The sequence below is a fragment of the Phasianus colchicus genome, chromosome 2 (genome assembly GCF_987193195.1).
Source record: "Phasianus colchicus chromosome 2, bPhaCol1.hap1.1, whole genome shotgun sequence".
Lineage (NCBI taxonomy): Eukaryota > Metazoa > Chordata > Aves > Galliformes > Phasianidae > Phasianus > Phasianus colchicus.
The window spans coordinates 796,412-817,935 of record NC_143437.1 but is presented as its reverse complement, the minus strand read 5'-3'; the positions used below and the strand labels follow the sequence as shown (position 1 = coordinate 817,935).

The 21,524-nt window shown below is 35.5% G+C and overlaps 1 protein-coding gene and 1 pseudogene across 6 annotated transcripts in view; one reads left to right on the top strand and one right to left on the bottom strand.

Moving 5' to 3' along the window:
• The window catches only part of SANBR (SANT and BTB domain regulator of CSR), a 31,245-nt gene extending 17,223 nt beyond the window's left edge, over positions 1-14,022 (top strand). For 4 of the 6 annotated variants that reach the window (XM_090134497.1, XM_031595173.2, XM_090134496.1 and 1 more), the window contains exons 6-21: positions 170-228; positions 980-1,140; positions 2,026-2,112; positions 2,212-2,322; positions 4,341-4,464; positions 4,913-5,065; positions 5,498-5,643; positions 5,983-6,082; positions 7,111-7,143; positions 8,526-8,625; positions 9,526-9,617; positions 9,712-9,740; positions 9,838-9,911; positions 10,962-11,050; positions 11,424-11,515; positions 12,056-14,022. In XM_090134497.1, coding sequence (XP_089990623.1) covers positions 170-228; positions 980-1,140; positions 2,026-2,112; positions 2,212-2,322; positions 4,341-4,464; positions 4,913-5,065; positions 5,498-5,643; positions 5,983-6,082; positions 7,111-7,143; positions 8,526-8,625; positions 9,526-9,617; positions 9,712-9,740; positions 9,838-9,911; positions 10,962-11,050; positions 11,424-11,515; positions 12,056-12,092 — 1,487 coding nt within the window. In that variant the 3' untranslated portion in view covers positions 12,093-14,022. Of the gene's footprint in view, positions 1-169; positions 229-979; positions 1,141-2,025; positions 2,113-2,211; positions 2,323-4,340; positions 4,465-4,912; positions 5,066-5,497; positions 5,644-5,982; positions 6,083-7,110; positions 7,144-8,525; positions 8,626-9,525; positions 9,618-9,711; positions 9,741-9,837; positions 9,912-10,961; positions 11,051-11,423; positions 11,516-12,055 lie in introns of those variants that run through there. The other 2 variants (XM_090134499.1, XR_016463789.1) reach the window with 2 other exon arrangements.
• A 607-nt stretch (positions 14,023-14,629) lies between these two features.
• On the bottom strand, positions 14,630-18,363 carry LOC149918810 (uncharacterized; annotated as a pseudogene).
• Between the last annotated feature and the right edge of the window lie 3,161 nt (positions 18,364-21,524).

Genomic DNA, 21,524 nt, shown 5'->3' with positions numbered 1-21,524 from the left:
ATTTATTTCATAAGATGGGAAACATTCTACGAATTGGAAGATGTAATAATGAGTTGATTAGTAGAAAATTCTTGTCAGATAAATTCTAACTATGCCAAGGGAGGGATGTGATATTACCACGTAAGAGTTCATGTAAAAAAAGCAAACTTTTTTGTTTGTTGCCTTTTAGAACCAGCAAATGTCATATCAATTCTTATTTCTTCTGAGTTTTTGAAGATGGATTCATTAGTAAGTATTAAGAAAGAAGGATTCTGTGCCTTAAGGATGCAAGTAAAATTCAAGTACCTATGCTCTTGCTATTGTGTAAACAGATTACGAGACATGCAGTAAGAGATTTTGAGATTTCTGTCACCTTTCTCATTTAAGACACCTAATATTTGCAGAATCTCAGTGAGGACATAGAAATAACTTTTGCAAACTTTCTAAATGTGGTAGTGGAATCCTGGATTTGCCTTTTGATGACTGATTGAAACAACATCAGAATCTGATTTACAATAAGATACTTCTGCAACTTACGACCTGCTTCAGCTCTGTATAATTTGTCTATTGACTTGTTTGTTAATACTTTTGTCAAGATCTGTCGTTAGGGTGAGCTACAATTAAATACATAGCAAGTTTAGCTATTTAAATTGAGATCCAGGCAATGCTATATATAATGCATACTATGTTTCTCCTTTGCAAGCAAGTGAAAATTGTTACTGAAAATGAAACATCTGTGCAGTTTTCCAGATTTCTGTAAAAATATTTAGGAGGAGAATGCAAAAACTGACTCACTCAAGTTAATTCATAGTCTCTTTTAGGTGAACCTGAGACTTGCTTTCTGTTTTTTAGGTGTAACTGAAATAGTTGTTTAAAATACTAGACGCTATTAAAAAAAAAAAAAAAAAAAAAAAAAGCTTGAAGTAATTAGTGCACTTCTTTTGAGATATCTTTGTTTAGAATTCCTTACTGTTATTTTTAACATTTCTGTTTTTCCTAGGTAGAAAAATGTATTCATTATTGTCACAAAAATATGAATGCTATTGTAGCCACACCTTGTAACATGAATTGTATCAATGCTAATCTTGTTGCACATATTGCTGATCTCTTTACTCACAATGAACTGGAAGAGCTGAAGGACAAGAGAGACAAATTTAAAAGGTAACCTTTTGCTCTGAAATACACTACTGAAGTGCCATAGTACTTTTGAATCATTTTTCCAGAATATCTCTGACAGTGTAAATTTGGAGTGATATATAGAAGTATACACTCTGTGTGTGTGTGTGTATCTTTAACGCAGAATATGAAGAAGTGACTTCAGAGTTTAATATTAAAATTCTGAGCAAAAGAAAAGAGTTTTTATAGGAGACAAGGAAAAGAAAAGGCTGCACTAGGAGTATGAAATGGACAAATTATTCATGAATTCTCACATGGAAGCCAGGATTAGGGTAAGGAACCCCTTATTGTATGACATGCTCCTAACATCTGTAATTTGGTTTCAGCATCCTGCAATCTTTTTTGTGGAAGATATAACTTAGGATGGCTGGAATCTGGAAGAGCTGTGATGGAATATCTTTTCAGAAAGCGTATGTTAAGGACTCTGGCTTAGTCAGTGTCAAGAAAAGGGCCAATTATTGGAGGGCAGAGTGACAGACAAGCAAAATGAAAGTAAAAACCTACTTTAATTAGTAACAACTTTCAACTTTACAGCTATCAGAACTGAAGTTAACTGTAGTTTTACAGTTTATCTTCTGTTCAGGGTAGATGCTGGTAGCTTACATTGGTCAAAAAAAAAAAAAAAAAAAGCCAAGAAAACTTAAAGGAAAAAAAATAAGGGATCTCTTTCCTCATATCTTCATAAAAGTAAGAGATGACCAGAGCAGTTATTTAAACACATTGAAAGAAAGAAAACCACATTAAAAGCTGAATTCTGAAAGAAACATGGTGACTTCTGCAAATCTTTGGAATATAAATCTCTCTGTATAAAAGAATTTTCAGGTTTTTTTTTTTTTTCTAATGAGTAATCTGTATTGCTGTCACTAATAGTAAACTTTTCTGCAAGAAGATTGAGAGACTGTTTGATCCAGAGTACATCAATCCAGACTCTCGAGGAAATGCAGCTACCTTATACAGGTGTGGTCTTATTTTTGCTATTATTTCAGTTGCAAGAACAGTCCCTGCAATTTGAGTCCCTGCTCTTACGCCAATATTTTATCTTATTTTTAAATATAGATGTTGTTTATGTAAAAAGCTGTTAACTAAAGAAACTGAAAGAAGAATTCCGTGTGTACCAGGAAAAATCAACATAGATCAACATGGGAATATTGTCTATGTTCATATAAGGTAATGGAAAAAAATGAATATAAATATACTTATGTGTTATTTTGAGTGATTATACAAAATACTGTATGTTTAGGATTAGATATTTGTGTTACAAAAGAAAGTCAAAGATGCATGTAGAACAGTATGAATCATCTTAGCTTTCTGTATTACCTAAAGGAAAAAAAAAAAAAAAAAAAAAAAAAGGTGGGAATGGGGAAGATAATGATGAAACTCAGTAATCAGTGCCGCAGCTGCAATATGGAAAAACTACAGCCAGGATTAGTGGGAGGGCTTTTTGGTTGTACTTCTTTGCATAAAAAATACACAGCTAATTGTTTCATCAAACTGTTCCTAAGATATATATGTTGCCAGTAGACAAATGCAAATTAAATGCTGCATTTCTATGAGATTAATTATGGAATGCTGGATAGAATCATTAAGGTTGGAAAAGACCTCTAAGATTATCTAGTCCAGCCTGTGAAAGCAAAGAAACGCTGAAAATTATATTCTAGACTGGTTTTCTACTGTCCATTCAAATATTCAGCCTGCAAAAAGACTACCATAAATAAATGTTGCCAGTCATTTTCCTGTTGAAACAGTATTTATCAAAGGAGCTTCCAGGTCCTGTTCTGTAAGTGTGCCTTGATCATTTGGCACAAATATTTAACTTAACTCCATCTGTTTGAGCCTTCAGCTAGAGTCTCTTAATGAAGATCAATGCATAATGAGCTAGAGTTTTCCTTCCCTCCATTTCCACATATGCTGTTTAAGTAAAGGAGTAGGAAATTAGTAACAGGAGATCTTTCCCAAACTATCTATTTCTTTCTGAACAACCAAAATGTTTCAGTGTCAGCCCTCTAGATAACATATTCATTTAGTTTTATCTACCATAAGTAATTTCAAGGTGTGGATCAAGTTCTACCTGACAGTCTAAATAGTACCAAATTTGTGACCTTTATGCCCTGACACATATTAGGATCTTTGGTAATTAGACTGTTAAAATTGTGTTACTTTGCTTATGTTGATACTGTGTAGTTGCTGTGCAATTCCTAGCATACAAGTACAGTACAGATTTTAAAAGCTATTCAGAGGATTTTTTAGATTCTAATTATTTGCCTTGTGGTACTTGCAACTTATTTTCTACTAGAAATTCATCTACTGATCCTAAGATGAAGTTAAGCTCACTACTGATGAATTCAAGCTTAAGATATAATACAATCCCATCTTTAAGGTTTTAAAAATGGGTCCTCTAGTGATACCCAGAGATAACATCCATTTGGAAGTACTGCTTGCTTAGTCGTGGTTAGATGAGTGTATATATAACAAAAAATGGTTCTGGCCAGGATTTAAAACTGTGGGAAAACAGTATCTGATCTTTCTGAAATAACGTGCCAGTGTTGATTGTTTTTTCTTTTTAAATTATAAATTATACTTGTCATTGTATTACTGGGAAGGACCCAGTAGTCTATAATACACGCTGTTTTTTGAGTCTAGAAGTCTCAGATGCATTTTTTTTTTTTTTTAAGTCTCCTATTTTCAAACTTTAATTCTTAACTGATTCCCCTCACATTGTGTACGCAAGTGTATACTACGTCTTAAAATAGAATGGTAGTGCTACACTTCTGGTGCACAACATTATTTAAAGGCAGAGAACTGCAATATCCTTGGGCTTGTTTGCATGAGCATGTTTTGACTTATTCTCCTCTCTATATTGAGTTTCTTCTGTTTTATGGTTTTCTTGATTTCTAAAAGGCTCAATATTTCTCTTAACATACAGATTTGCTGTATGTAGCGCTTGAGATGAAACAAGCTTAATTCCTTGTTATTAGTAAGCTTAGGAGGTTGTGAAAGAACATAGGCATTTTTGCCATGATCTGAATGTAACGATTGACCCCCAAGGTATCCTTCCAGTTCCAAACTCTTATGTAGGATTTTCATTAGTGGATGTTTTGTTCCGCCTCTTTTCTACTTCACTTTCCTGGTGGCTGAATCAAAACAGTTTTATTAACTGCATGCAACCTGACATTGTACTTTTTCAGAGATAAAACCTGGGAAGTCCATGAATACTTAATTGGCCTTCATGAAGAACTGAAATCTTGGCAGGATGTTTATTGGCGTCTCTGGGGGACTGTCAATTGGTTGACCTGCTCAAGATGTAACCAAGTGAGTACCTTTCCATTTTCACTTGTTTGTTGGTAACTTGTTTGTTGTGGGTGAGCTTTGAGGCTGCATCAGAGATTAAAACAGTTATTGCTTCCTTCTCTTTGACTAATTTTGTCAGATAGCGTTCAGGGATTTTTATTTTATTGGTAGGAGATGTGATTACTTACATTATGAGAATTATAGATCCTGATTCATTACTTTTGAATACTACTTTTTTCCCATCGTTTGCTCTTTCCTTTTTGTTCTAGCCACTAAAAGCAAAATGACACTAAATTAGAATGTATATTCTCTGATTTCTCAGGTTTTAGTGAGTGACGCATTCTATGGTTGTAGAGTTTTTGCATTACTGGGTGCGTGACAATAAAGTTTGCACTACAAAGAATGTATGTCCAAACTGACTTCTGAGGTAATCTCACCTCTCATTATGTCTCTTCTTACTCTTGTGCAGTCTTTCCTGTGTACTGAATTCTCCCATTGCCAGTACCATCCACAGCCAGTTCTTTATCCAGGTGTAGCAAGTGCTCTGGGGTCAACTGGGACAGGAGTATATGCATGTTGCAACCAAAAAGTACTTCGATTTGATCCTACTACCCTCCCAAAGGTACTTCGGTACTGGCTCACTTTTTAAAGAACATAAGAGAGTAATGTCTGAAAGACTTTTTTTTTTTTTCCAGTGCAATAACAGCATGTGTAGTGCAAGTCATCAGTGCAAGCAACGGGTACCATCTATTCTGTCTTCATACAGTTTGACCATGTGTAATGCTAAAATCAGTAGTGAAACTGTTCTCTAAATATTGTTAACCCTATCTAAACAGTACTATGCTTCTCCAGAATCTCTTCTATAATTTTCTCTTATCTTCAGCAAGAACAGAATTGGATCACCTGTAGAATCAAAAGGTCATCTGTATAGTTTAAACCATAAGAAAACTTCTGAGTTTTCAGTTAGGATATTTCTAGAAAGCAATTTTTGTTATTGTAATTCCCAAATAAGTTCTTCCCATTTACTCATTTTTATGTTGTATATGTATTGCAGGGCTGTAAGGTGAGAGATCACGTGACTTGTTTACCTTCCGGAAATGAAGATGGGGATTCTTTGCCATCTCAGACCACTAAAATACTGAATGATCTGCTCCATCACAGAGATGTTATTGTTGTTCCTTTTACTAAGGATGAGAATAGGTAAGAGTGTTGTATTGTTACTGAAATAACTTAGTCTTTAAAGCTTAACATGTTCATGTTACACTTAAGTAAGTTTCTGTATTTTTAAATGAGTGACATGGTGCTTGGTAAAGGTGACTTTATTTGGAAAAGAAAGAACAAATACTGCTGCTTTTTGCATTCAGCCTCCTTAACCATTCATTCCACTACTTATTTGTATTTTAATGGGTTCTTATCAAAATGTTATGTGGCTTACTTGGAGGCTTTTTTCTTTTGATACATAATGAGTAAAAACAGATTGATTCCAAATTGTGAAATGGAAAAAAAAAACATTATTTTTGTCCCACATCTTTCCCTAAGTGACTCTGGTATTGGGCTCTGTGATGAAAAAGGCATTGAATGTGATGTGCTCGTAGAACCAAACACACCGTGGGGCCCCAAAACTGCAGAAATCAATGCTGTGAGTGACTACTGATATTATTTCCCCTTCTTACTGATAATGAAGAATCCTACAAGAGTACTTTGAAGGATTCAGTAGACAACTTTAATAAATGAAATATGTTGCAAGAGGAAGAGATGCAGTACTGAGCCTTGCAGAGTGGCATTGGCTAGTGGAGGTATAAAATGCCTATTTGGCAAAAAGGCAAAACTCTGCTCTACAGAAATATTTCCTATGTATGTGCTTTACAGTCCATTTATAATCTGATGGTATTTAAGGAACCAGTCATATTCCTCAATACATCACATGCTAGACATTATTTAAATATTTGCCACCTTCGTTTATCTACAGATGTATCTGAATATGTCCACGTGGCTTTTATAAACTCATAAACTAACAGTAATCTATTGAGATTTTTTGTTTTTTTGTTTCAAAAATGTGAATGATCTTTCAGAAATATAATTCCTTTTGTTGTCATGCTGATGTCAGATCAATAGAGATGTTTTCTAAGCCAGGTTTAAGTAGATTGTATATCTCTTGAGTTGAAGAGGCCTTTCATGCTAAGATAAGTTTTTGAAGATCTGCACTCATTATGGAACTTCTGGTAACTCAGCAGTCCTTACTGTAGCATGATGCTGAGTGTGAAAACTTTAGATGGCATCAGTAACTTTCCAGCAACAAATGCAGGAGGCTATTAAATCTTAACTCCATACCATTCTGATACATGACTGTCCTTTCAGCTCTAGACTATTTTTTTTTTGTTTCAATGACCTGTAAATATTTTTAATGCAAAGTTTAACAAATGGAAGTGTGACTCTAAATTGACTGCATTTAAATGATTAGTTGTTCACAATCTGTTTGCCCAATTTATCATTCCATGAAAATCAAAAGTAAAAATAAGTAAAGTAAAAAATGTGAGTAGGTCTTCTAGGAGTTACTAGTGTAGATTGCTGTATGTTAGCATACCACTCCTTTTTTAGGATTCCACTCTTTTTTTTTTTTTCTAATAATTGCTGTTAATTTTTACGTGTTTTTCTCTTATTCACTAGTTTCTTTCTCTGAAGAACTGGACTTTACAGCTGGTTAGTAAAACGTTTTGTTCACATTTGCTCTAGTTAACTTTGATTTTTTTTGTGTGTGTGTGTCTTGTTTTCTAAGTAATTTAGACAGAAGTTCATTTTCATTTTTTTTACAAGGAACTATGAAGTCTGTGTGAAGTGCTAATTTGGCCTGAATAGAAATAAAAATTTCCTTTAAAATGCTCTGTCAAATGACAGCAAACAACAGACCAGCAATGCACATGTGTTCCTCGTAGTTCATTAGGCTGACAGAAATGTAGATCTTAAAAAAGAATTTTTGAGTGCCTGTCTCTCTCATGGCTTGTTAGAGATGCTTCATGTCTTCTTTATGATGCTGCTTTATTACAAAAAATCTTCTATCAGAGTTGAATGACTAGCCAAATACAGGAGGTGTGTAGTTGCTCTTCTAGCCATATAGCACTTGTCATAATCGTGTCTGTTTTAATATGTAAATGCTTGAGAATAGTAGTTTACTTCTGTCACTCTTGATGATTTGTTCTGCAGTCTCATGTTCCCAGTGTTCTGCAATAATCTTTTTGAATTTGCAGGTCATGTCAACCCTTGTTGTTTCTCATGCATTACTAGGCAATCATGATCACTTAGAAATGTGTGTTTATTTCCAAACAATGTAAACATCACATTCCTTAACATATTTCTTATATTGTACTGAAACTACTACCACTTGCCATTGTGGTCCCATCTCTTGCAATATTGGAGTCAGTGGTTTATTATGATGTGTAGAGATATTTTAAAAAATAGTAAATAAATAGATATGTGCTCTGTGTTACTTGACTATGCTGAGACAGCAGTATCACACAGTTGCAAGATAGAGCAAATCTTGGGAGATCCCCCCCTCAGTAAACCCTCTAGTTTCTTCTATGATTACATGGCTAGCTCAAATTTTTGCTATTGAAACTTGAACTTTCTTATTTTTCTTAATATGTTAATTAATATTTCCAGCAATATATTGAATGCTAAATGTGGATTCATACAATAATAAAGGCTGGAAGAGATCTCTGGTAGTCATCTCAGATATTTCCTCCCACTCTTAAAGTTAAATTTAACTTGAAAACTTAACACTTTACTCATATCCAGACAAATCTTTGGTTTCTCTGAAGATGGAAAGACCACAGCCTCTCTTGGCAACCTGCTATGTTTTATTGTCTGTATTTGCCAGAACACAAAGATTTGAAATTACTTTCTTAACGTTTGAGAACAGTTAAGAAAGTTAGGTTTTCAGACCTAACTTCTCAAACACATTAGTGAGTTACCTAACTAAGATGTGAAGCAAGATTCAAAGGCAACTCATTTGGGACAGATTTAGTGCGTTACTAAGTAGGAATCAAGCCTCATATGACCTGTGGCATTCTGCTTCTGTCAATTAGAAACAGCAGTCATTGTTATCTGAAGAAGAGGAGTATACCACTGGTTCTGAAGTCACTGAGGATGAAGTGGGGGATGAAGAAGAAGTGTGCAGGAAACCAGGTACAGCAATACAAAGATATCGTAGTTGTCCTCCATGGAATTTAAAGATAAAGACTCAAGGTAGTAGATTTCTTCTGTAAGAAAGCTTTAAATGTTAGGAAATACTTCTTTAATTTCAATTTTATTTTCACTATTTTCTTTGTGTAGCTACAAATTATTACCCTTAGTGTCATGAAAAAAAAATTGGCAAACAAGGGAAGTGGCAACTGTTCCCATCCAGGATGTCCTCCAAGTTGATTCAGGGCTTATTTTGTAGGACAGGTTATCAAATGACTTGAAATTTTTTCCTAGGTAAATTTTGGAAGAAAAAAAATGTAGTGGCTACACAATTGATAGACATGGCTAGAATTTTGTCTGCATTGAAAATAAGCTGCATATTCTAAAATTATTTTTAGAATAAAAATAACCATCTCTTTATATTTTTAGAATAAAAAAAACCATCTCTATTCTCCATATTGGTAACATTTGAACTTGAGCACTTCGTTTTTTTATATTTTGGAGGGATTGTTTTTGTCTTAATTCAAATTTAATTTTTTTTAAGTGCTAACTTTTTTGCAACTTGACTTTAAACTTACTTGATCTGATATCCTTCAGATTGTTGATGCAAGCAATATGGTCAGAGATGCAGGTTGTATGTGCACTTGATTTTAAATTTACTTACAATCTAAAATTGAAACTGTGGTTGTGTAATTTTAAATATGTATTAGTTACTGTATGCTTCTAATGGAAAAGAGTAACTCGTGTATTAACCTTCCTGCAATACTAACAAATTAAAAACAAGTTCTTCGTTTGTTTTCACTGTAAAGGAATAGGGGAGGAAAATCCTTTTGTAGCTATATAGTTATAAAATTCAGAGTATCTGTGATTGTGTCAGTCAGTAGATATTTCTTCAATTTGCAGGGAGAAAGGAGAAACTAAAGAAGTTCTATAAACACCCAAAGAAAGGGGCTTCTTCACCTAGTATTCAGAAAAAGGAGAAGCCATCTGACAAGGTGAAATCAGAGCTGTGAACACAGCCTGTGCTAATGATGAGAATTTTTTTTATGTTTTAAGATCATGTGTTAATATATTTTTTTTATCTTATAGCCAGGTTCCCGAGATGCATCTCCATTCACGTAAGTAATTTTCAAAGTTCTTGATAACATATTGTAGTATATCCTTTCTTGGAAATGGTTACTGATAACATTGCATGTATCTTTCTTTTTTAATCAGTGTAAGCATGCAGCAGAACAAATGGGATGCCTCCAGGTCACTAAGATTCAACCAAGACGCTCAAAGAGAAGACGGTCTGTTCTTTCATACAGCTATGTATTGTATAGCTGTTATGTTAATGCTATACAAAGAAAATCATTATTTCACATTTAAAATGGCTACTTTTTCAAAATACTACAATTCAGCTTAAGATTGAGTTTTATCTCAGATAAAATGAAGTTTTTTCTTAGTGCTCATCTGTAGGAAAACAGATTTCAGCTACTTGTTAGTAATCAGCTTTATCCAAGCCATGCAGCAATCTCAGATTCTTAAATAAATAAATAAATAAATAAAATATTTATATAGATATCTATGTAGCTGGGAACTCCTGAAAATATTAGTTCAGAATTTGATTGGCATTTATTAGCAATCTCATCTATTCTACAGGAATAAAAAAATCTGTGTCAGGAAAATGGAAAGAAAACCTACCATAATATGCATAGTCTTGCATACAGGGTGAAATATAAATGGGTATCTTTGGACCCTCAGACTAGGAAAATATTTGGAAGGAATTCCAAGTTTACAGAAAAAAAGATTCCATTCAAATTGTGTTAGCATCATTTACATTCTGTATTTGGAAAGTCTGCACATAACCTACAGAGATTCTAATTGTGTCCTCTGATGACTGTACAAGTAAGCAAAGATTTTTTTCCTGCATCCTTGTGTTATTTATTGCCTGGATATATAAGAAGTAATACATGTATTTACTTCTATCTTCTTCCCTGTCTTCAGAATTCTAATGTTTAGAATTATATTAATTTATACAGCTTTTTATATCTTTGAGATTTCTGTGTATTTTTGCTGTTTTGAAAGTCTTTTCCTCAAAACTGTTCCCATATATATATATATATATTTTATCTCACTGCAATTCGTCAGACTGATTCTGCTCTCTGCCTAGAATGCTGCTGAAGCTAGATTATTCATCAGAATATAGAGTATTGTTGTTCAAGACTTCTATATGAACTGAGAAACAAAAAATTACTTCTTGCAAATAGGATCTAACTAAAGTGTGTTTTGTGTATCATTCTCTTTGTGCTTGGTAGTATGGAAAACCTCTGTTCTAAAATAGTATTTTTTTTTGGCAGACCAGAGGAGAATGTCTGAGATTACAGGACACTTGATAAAAATCAGACTGGGAGACTTTGGTCGAATCAAGTCAAGAGACAGCAAAGAAGTAAGACTTGTCGTAACGTAGTGATTATTGAATTGAAGCAGGCCTTTGTAACAAATGTGTAACACAAATCAAAACACCATTCTTTCAATTACTTAAAAAGAATTGAGTTTAATCTTCATTTTCTTCCGAGCGTGATTTTTTTTTTTTTTTTGGTAAAGGAGTTAAATAACAATTATTAAAGTTCACTGCCTTTAAAAATTAAACATGGAAAATAGGATGGTTTAAAAATGTTTCAATACTGAGTTGTGATAATGAAAGAAAGTATGCTATAGATTCTCCTGAATATTAATTATTTTTATGAAAAGACACCAATTAGATTGGAATAATGTCACAACTTCTGTTTGTTTTGGTGTGGGTTTCTTTTGCATTTCAGTATGCAGGAGGTATTTATTCGAGACTGGAAGCTCAGATAAAGGCTTCAGCACAGGTCAATGCACGACAAATCAACACTGAGAAGAATGCCAGGTAAGACAAAATGAAAAAGCAGGATATGAATTTCTGGGAGGGCTGGGGGTGGAAACTGTTTTAATTTAAGTGTGCTTCATTTCATACACTTTCTTGCATCAATATCCCTTCTAGCAGACTAAATATATATGATGTGAAACCTTCCTTTGTAAAATTATGTGGCCAGCAGGTGAGTCTCTAGATGCTGACAAACTTTTAAGAATAGACTGGATGCTTCAAATAATTTGCGAATGTTCAAAAAATGCATGTGACTACTACTGCAGAATTAGTGATTTCATAAGAAGTTATTTGACATAACAATTTTTTGAATTGTTGTATTCATTGCATACCTTTGTATGAATATACAGTTTATGGCTGCAGGTACACTGACAGAAATGCAGCTTTCTCAATATAGTTGTGAGATTTTTTTTTTTTTCTCAGATTACACTTTAGCATGAAAGTAGTTTCTAACAAGTAGTAAACCAGAGAGCTGACTTTGTAATAAGTAAAACATTCTAGATATGATAACCTGCATATGTTTTTTCTGTGCTCTTAATCCAGGTCAAAATCCCGTTTTGGTCAAGGTCGTCCAACATAAAGACTCATGAAAAAATTGTAGCCAAGAATACATTACTACTTCCTGAAATTGTACGGCACTCTTGATATATGGAGAATATGCATCTCCAGAAGCCTTGACTTGATTCTTTAAGCCTTGTATATTATTGTGTATGATAAATGAACGTAAATCCAATAAGATCTGTACTTATTTTAATTGTAAATATACTATTTCTTAAATTTAAATTTAGTTGCTTTTCAGGCTGTTGTTTTGAAATGCATAGAAAATATTTTATAAACCTGCAAAGTTAACTTATTCAACTAACTTTTTTGTGGGGGAAGACATAAATATGCCTTCCAATATGAGAGAAATACTGGAAATGAAAAAGCAAGACTACTGACTTCTGAATACATTCAGCAATGTTAACATAAGTCACGTGGAATATATGTATATGTTACGTTGTATTTGGTAGGACATTTTAGGTCTTTCCTCTAGGGATTTGCATTTGAAGTCAGTGATAGTGCAATATCTGTGAGTTAGACTAGTTAACACAGAGTTTTACTGCAGTTCTGAGGCTTCCTTTCATACATCTACACAACTCTCATTCATGTGAAGGTGGCTAACAGATGGAAACTAGACCTTCAAAGATTATTTAAATGCCTCATTGATTCAGATCTTGCATGTGAAACACTTGATTTACTTTTATGTGAAGTTCACGCTTACTCGCATACCATATCTGTTTCCTCTTGCACAATACCATGTTTGGTTCCCTTCTAATGCCCAGACACAGCTGTTCCATCTTTCAATGCTGTACCACTAAATTGCTCAGAGGATATGCTATTAACTAGGCATCTTTCAGTTGAAAGGAATCATTCTGAAGAGTTGTCCATATAGATGTTTTGGGTCTAATTTTATTTTTCTGAAACCTGCCTCAATAGTACTGTTTAGAAGTCACTTTCAAGTTCTGTAATTGCAACAATAGAGTACAAGTTTGTGTGTATGTAAAATACAGGGCTACCAAAACGAACTAATTTGCCTCAAAAATAGTTCACATATTAGCAAAGAGAATAGCAATAACAGTGGCTGAATTTGAGTAAACATATTCTGATCTTTTTGAGACAAGTAGTAAGAGCACTCAGGGAAAGTTTGTTCTGGACCACAGCTGTAAAATGTGAGTTTGGAGTTAAGTCTGCAAGGTAGTGGGATGTGGGGGCACGGAGTTCAGGCTGGGACAAGGAGAGGGAGAACGTGATTGTAATGCATTCTTCTCTCCATTCAGGCTTTTTTGTGTGTTTTGTGGCTTTTCAGTGGGCACTAGAAGACTGGGATACCAATGCTTGACAATACTGCTTACAAGGTGGAAGATTTTTATTAAAAATTAAAATGAATAAATGCTGTTTATTTCTGTATTTTGTCCAATGCAAATTCAGAGCACAATAAAACCAACAGGCAAAGCTGTGGATTTCAATGGCTTTGATTTTTGGGCAGGTGTGCTCCAATTATATTAAATAAATAAGGCTTTGTTAATGTGCTGTGTCTGTTTGTAAGTAGTAAAGCTGCTTTAAACACTTACAGTAAACACTGGAAGACTGACTATTGTTTTCTTACGGAAAAATCTGCAGAGAAAAAAAAAAAAAGTAATAGCATAAGTGTTTTCTACAATACTGTGACTTCTGAGAATTGTTCAAATGGTAAACTTTGCTGTGAAAGTTGCCAGCTTGTGTATGTGTGTATGTATGCTTATTTTTCTTAGAACAGTTAGCCAAAAATGGAGGGAAGATGCTGCTGGTTTTGTTGCAAACTCTGGTTTTATGTGCCAATGTTGTTATATTTTTTTCAAAAGTATTTTGAGCATATGACAATAACATGCATTGTGTGCAGCCCTTTTTCCCCTCTTGCCAACCACTTTTTTTTTTTAAATTTTGTATTAATTTTGAAATTGTCTTGGTTTAATGGAAATAAAAGTAATTCATTCAAGAGATTTGTGGGTATTCTATGGATGCTTATAAGAAATGCATAAATATTATGACTTCAGTCATGCTTGTGTGTTTGTGATTTAGATGCAGCATCATGATGTGGATGTTTTGTCTGTCAAGAAAAGGATATAGTTGAAGGCTGAGCTATCCCAGATATACAGGAACCTGAAAATACTTACCTGCATTTAGTTTTGAAGTTGGTTCCTGAGCAACCTACCCTGCAGATTGCTTAAGTGAGCAAAATGTCAGACTAAGCTATGCTTAAAAACATCCTTAATTTTGCTTCCCACTGCTGCAGTACTGATCATACTATTTAAATAGTCTGATAGATCTGTAAATAGGATTATTTTCCATTATTTGTTTGTTGAAATTGCAATATGTAGGTCCATTTTATGTGCAGTTGGTATATAGGTAAGACTACAGCATGTCACATACACGTGTGTTTAAACTTGCTTGCTGTTCTGTGGAGCTGTGCCTGTTTGCTTAATGTTTCAAAATATTGGAGAAAGGGACAGAATATTAATTTTCACCACAGTAATGGCTTCAAAACAAAAAAAAAGTAGAATAAGAGAAACATGAATATACAGTTACCCCAGTAAGCAGTCATAAACCTGAATAGCATGAGCATGTTTCACATGATAAAGTTACAAACATGAATATTTGATTGCTTGAATCTTTATTAGTATTACCCATGAGTATAAAATTACAAGAGGTTCTTACACAGACACATCCTTTTCCAAAGTAGATAAGCACAGTTTCAGGGGTCTCCTCAGGATACACTTTAAAATGGCAGGTATTATACTCAGTGTCATAGAATCATAATATGGCCTGGGTTGAAAAGGACCACAGTGATCATCTAGTTTCAGCCCCCTGGTATGTGCAATCCACAGCCTCCTTGGGCAACCTGTTCCAGCCTCACCACCCACTGTGTGAAAAGCTTCCTCTTACTATCTAACCTAAACATCCCCTGTCTTAGTTTAAAACCATTCCCTCTTGTCCTATCACTATCCATAAGCTTTGTCAAGACAAATGTCTTGAGCTTTGATAGTATAACTCTCAAAAATAAATCCTTGTTTTTCCCGTACAGCACATGCACTAACATCAACAGTTTGCCATTCATTTCTGTTTTGTTGAGCCCATACTCTATGTTCTAATGGACAGATTGTAGCCCCACTGTGAATAAATCCCAACACAGTGATTGGGTATATGGTATGTACTGAAGCATTGCATGTTATTAGGACAAAGGCTGCAGCATGATTTTTCACAGGATTGTAAGTAAAATACCATAGATGCCAGCAGGATTGAAATTCTCTTTCAAATTTATTTGCATTATCCTAAATCACCTTTTGAATTTCAGTGGTGAAGTACCTCCTTCACCTTCTCTTACAATTGCTGCTACTTTAGATTGTATCCATATTTGAGCTTGCATACAGCTAAGAGCTAGGAAAACATTTTCTTGGATTATGGCAAGTGAATCTACAATTAATTGTTGGTCTTTCATATGAGTCCTCTCCCTTTGAGGTAATACATTAGATAAGAGACTCTGGTTGGTTCCCAGTGCTGGTAGGGAAGACTGCAAGGGGTGCTGTAATGCATACAGGTCACATGTTGCTGTGCTTAATTTATTTATGAGCATTTCAGCACCTGTACTACTTACTGCTCCCAGTCCTGCTCTTGTTATGCCAGTCACATGCTCCATTTAGTCAGGGAAAGTGCCCACCTGTGTAGCCACATTAGCCATGCTGCAGAGGATGTGTTTAGAAATGGTGAGCAGGTTGGTTTGATTGCTGCAATACTAGTTTTCATCAACAACTTTACCCTTTTAAGAGACCATGATGGATTAAACAACATCCATTGTTGACCTGTATTTCTGCTTGCATATGGTTCAATCTCATAACGCTGCGAGGACAAAGCCTTTTCCCCATCCTCTACTACTCAGTAGTGGGGTGACTGGGAGGAGTCAGTGTAGGCAGGGTGGTTGTTCTGTGTTTGATAACGATTTTAAATTTGAATGATCATCCAATCCCAGAGCACTGCTAACGAGAGACAAGCTACATTAACAGGTTGCATTAAAGTAAAGTTCTACTAATAGTCCCACCTTTCATTGGCACACACTTTTCTACCTCTTGCTCCTGTTTTGACATCAATCACAGAGATTTGAGATACTTTCTCATGGTTGGACCCACTGTTCACCCAACACCCTATCTTTAGTTCTTGCCCTGCATTTCCAGGAGCTGGGGAGTCAGGTATTCAGAGCATGTGCCAGCTACATTCATTTTTTAAGTACATTTCATTTCAAGCCTCTATTATAATTAGAATTTGGTTTCATACTTCTGGAACACCCAACACAGGAATGGGACAACAGCTACCCAGTGAGCACAATAGGATCAGCATAAATGATTGCAAATATCAATCCAAAGAAGATTAGGGCGCTGAAGATGCCACAGGCATCCTAGAAAAAGGAACAAGGTGGGAAGGGAACTTGTGGGGTACTGTGGTAGAATCAGCATTTGTTAGCATGTGAAAAACAAAAGTGAGAGAACTTCCTGGTCCCAGAGGAACCAAGGTTAGAGTATAGGTGAAATCTAGCAGTGGTTAATTTTGTATGTTTTCCTCAATGATCTCAAGCCTTCCAGTTTATTTGTTTAGAGGTTCAGGGAGGGTCAAAGGGACAGGCCTGATGTTGGACAGATTAATCAATACTGGTTGGACCGAGGAGTGGCTGTGTCCTGTTACATGAACTCTCAAATGTAGTTGCAGGCAGAAGTGAAGGGATGTTGGGATAGAAGGCATTAAAACTGGGACATCCATGTATTCCTCAGTGGTCACTGACTATTGCAGCAGCTTCAGACAGTCAGGAAGCCCAACTGTGCTTCCTCAATTTTAGGAACTTCTTGGGGAGGCCATTGAATTGTTCCACAATACCATTAGCCTGTGAGTAGTAAAGGATGTGAAAAACCTGTTAAATACCTTCCTCCTGTGCCCATTCCTATACTATCCCTGAGGTGAAATGAGAACCATTGTCTGATTGTATTGAATTGGGTTTTGGAAGGATGCTAAACCATTTCTTTAGGGCCTTAACAGTTCTTTCCCATGTTGCTCAAGCAAAAGGTTTGGCCTGTAGTAGGCCAGAGACTATTTCTGCTTTGACTAGTTAATGTTGTTTGCCTTCAGATTTATGAAAAACATAATCAGCCCATACATGCTTCCTTCCCTTAAGTGGAGAGGGTCTTCCTGTAAGGGATGTTTGTCTGAGCAGGTGCAGCATAGTTAACAAGCAGAAATGCAAGTATGACATTTCTCCACACTAACGGATCAGCCTTGAGCTTGGCCCCCCCAGTGCAGATTGTGAGCACTGATTGCCTTTTTATATGTAACCTTTCTACAAGTCTCTCCTAGTTGTCACCGTCTGGTTCTCTCTGTCTCAAGGGGGAAATCCTGGCTAGTTTGTCTGCCATATTGTTTCAGTGACTTGCTGGAGTCCTGTTATCTGGGTGGGATGTGACTCACACACAGAAAATAGACCATGTTTGGCAATAGCAAGAATCTCTTGCCATTTATCCTTCTGCCATATTATTTCCAATCGTTTTGCTCCCAGAAAGGGAACTACTTTGTGCAAACTTGAGGACAGCATACCAACCAGTATAAATTTGCACATGTTCAGTGGACTCTGATTCATGCTGGAATACACTCCCTGACCTGAGCACTTCCTTATCCCTTAGTGACGTTAATGAAATCAATCCTTATCTATAGGACCACAGCATGATATTTTCATACTTTTCCTTTGTGCTGGGCAGATGTCTGTGAACCAGACATTAGTAATAATCATCTTTGTCATCTCCATGCATATACTCAGTTTTTATCAGATGGCGGGGAGGGGTCACTGAGTTTTCTAACTTGTCTATTTGGGCTCTCACATTATCCAGGCTTTCGTTTGGAAATGCCATTTCATTTATCAACTCTTAGGGCTCATGGAAAGAGGACTGCTGAATGTTTTTCTTCCTCTAACGGCCCCCTAAGATCTTCTACCTACAAACATCTGTTGATTTTGAAGGTTTGTAACCAACTTTTCCAGCTACTGTATAATTTGAGTTTGTTGGTCACAGAATTGTACAGCAGCAGTAAGGGCAGCTCGTGGAATGATTGATTTTTCCATTTCCCTCCATCATATGGCCATCTTTGTGGAGGGAATGTATATGATCTGAGACTCCCTCTAAGTTGGACTAAATATTCTGTGCCCACTCCATCCCCATAGAGGAGAGTCTGACGCCGTGTTTTTCTGAGAGGCCAAGGAGAATATTCTCGTTCTCATTCTTCTTTTCATCAGGGATTGTCATGATGCCTCTCTTTGACTGACCTTAGAGCCCTGATCTCAGAAAAGAGTAACTGAGCTGGAAGAAAGCACCTTACATGTCAGCTTTGGACTAGGACCATCTCAGCTAAGAAGCTGTTGAAAAGGTTGGACAGCAGCGCCTGAGCTGTAGTTAGATTTCTATGCCTGTGTGTAGATGACCTTCAATTATCTTTTTTCTTTTTTCTTTTTCTTTTTTTTTTTTTTTTGCACTGGGTTTATGTACAGTAATGGCCTGCCTCCTTTAGCTTTTAGGCTGTCTCTGAAGATACTGAGGGAGATCTTTCTGGAATTTAACAATTTATGGTCTAGTATGATTTATCATTGACCTTTCTACCAGAGGTACTAGAAAATACTGAAGCTGCTCTGCCTTTGCTGTGACTTGGAATATTTAGCAGTAGATCTTCATTAATGGGTTAAGATTCCAGCACTGAAATATTTCTGGTCAGGAGGATTTGTTGCTAGAACAATTTTTTTGACATAAACATGAGGTTATATAGCCTCTGATGTGGTACTGTGTCATAGAGATATATGTTATGCTATTCACTGAAAGCTAGAGGAAATTTATCTCACTGAAAAGTCTCTAGCCTTCTTTCTCCACCTGTCTTTTTGCCTCTCTACCCTTTCAAGGAAGTATTCTGTGCACAGATCTGCCTTGTGAAGTTCACCAGTCTTGCTAAGACCTGGTCATCATAATTGCTATCATGCAAGAAAAAAGAAAGACGGCTGATTTGCTCTACTAATGACATCACTGAATGAATGGACAATCATGGTTGGACGTGGCATTTCTTCAAAAGAGTAACAGAGATTAAACTTCTTTTCATACTTTTAAACCTTCCTGATTGAGCTGTTCCCACATTTCCATTTCAATTACTTAAGTCTAAGGAAGTGTAATAATGATTTGCTATTCAGTTATGTGCAGTTTTATTGTTTTGTGTTTTCACTGAAGCTACAGGGATTACTTTTGTTTCCATGGTGACAAAAAAGTGTTGATGCAAACAGAGATGCACCTTTCTTTGGCAGTTGTTTCCTTTCTCAGTAATTGATTGTTGCTTTTAATTGAAAGAACAACCTCTAGATTTCAGTTACCTCCAGGTGTTTGAAACGAACTTCATGATCAGACAAATCATTTGTCATTCTTGAAAATCTTCTGCAAACTTTCTGTCCTTTTTTTGGAGGTACCTTCATTGAAGTAAAATGTTTTAACTGCCTGCTAAACTTATTCTGGACATACATCATCTGTAAAACACTAGGTACGTTTCAGGGTGTCTGTTCTCATCACATAAAATAGGAACTATTGTTCTTGCAACATTAGTATTTCTTTCTTGTGGAACAGAGTTGTAAGAAGATACTCTTCCAGTGTTATAGAATCAAAAGGGATAATGTGGTTCCTTTGTTCTTTCACACTCCATTTAGTTTTCTTTTCCATAGAATACGTAGATCTCTTTGCTGTTGGTCAGAACATCTTACAAGTTCTAAGTTACTAATTTATTTTTTTTCATCTGTATGTGAAATAATAAATTTAAAAATAGCATCTGTTTTTTGTGCTGTAACACAAACAATAGTATTTCCTTGTTGGTTTATTTTTACTGCCCAAAATGGACTTTGATCACATGAGGTGAAAATGATAATCACATTATATAGTCCATGGACTTTTCTCAAAGGCTTGCCTTGTTTCTTTTCCTCATCACTGGAGTATTCATCAAGATAGCTGCAAACTATAAAATAGATCTTTGAAAATACTGCATATGAGAAACAACTATCTTTTTTGCCTCTGGTAGTATATTTTTTCTGCAGTGCTCATGGCGTATTCAGGATCTGTGGGTTTTGCATTGATTAGTTGGCTTATGTTTATCTGTCTTGATGCACAAAGTAAGTAATATTATTTTTATAAATCTCTTTGGTTCTAGTCTTGCTTTTAATGAAATAGAACAGTTTATTACATTCATACCAATTACAATCCTTGAGGTTTAAAACTCACTGATTTTTTTGACTGATAAAATAATATCAGAACAAGCAATTTGGTACCAATGAAGGTGATCTGTAGACACAAAGAGGCTCTGTGATCATGTGTTGAAAACCACTGCTCTTGAATTTTCACAAGTTCTCATTGAACTCTTAAGTTTTAGTTTGTATCTGCAGCAGACACTGAGTAACATCTCTAGACTGAAGCTAGATATGACAACATTTAGGTCTGAAGTTGGGATTCTTGTATTCCTTTATGCTATCCTGTTAATTTAGGTTGAAGTAGTTACCATTTTCATGTCTGATCTTCTTTGTACTGGTAATGACTTCTTTAGAAATTCTCTTCCAGAAACTGAGAACTTTCATTCACTAGATAAGTCTGGGCACAGAAGGAGCATTTGGGTGCCTAAACATAACTTTAGTCCTTCAGACTTTCTCTAGAAATTTCACAGCAGTAAAAATGCTGAAACGTCCTCCCCTTTGCAGGGGAAATTCAGGCTGTGTGTTTGGAAAAGCTCCTTCACCAACAAGGTGGTTTGGCACTGCAACAAGCACTCCAGGGCAGTAGCCATGGCACCAAGCTTTACAGAGTTCAAGAAGCGTTTGGACAGTGTTCTCAGACAAAGCGTTTGGATTTGGGGTTGTTCTGTGTTGTTTATGAGCTGGACTTGATGATTTTTATGGGTCCTTTTCCATTCAGGATATTCTATGATTTTTTGTTTCTTCTGGCTCCAGAGAATTGCCAGGAAAATCTGAGCAAATTTTTTTCTTCTTGGAAAAGAAAAACAAGAGGTTTTGTTTAATTATTGAATTTCCTCTATTGAACTCTATTGTAATGTTTAAGCCAATTTCAAGCTTCCACCTTTCTAATCTTCTTCAATAATACAGAACCTTCTTTTCCCAAGTAGACTTTTGAATACTTGGAAGTGGAGGCAGAACCAGCAGCAGTTCACTGCAGTATTTTTTAGGAATTAAAGTTACTTGTGTAGAAATTTATCCACTGCTTATTTATAAATGAGATTCTGTAGGATGGCATAAATACAAAGACATCAGCCTAACAGGTAAAATTAGCTTACTATTACTTTTGCCAATTTGAGTATGCAGTGAGAATGACAAGGAAAAGAGTGGGACATGCTTAGCATTGATGCAAACCCATGTGAGATCAACAATGTCCATAAGAAT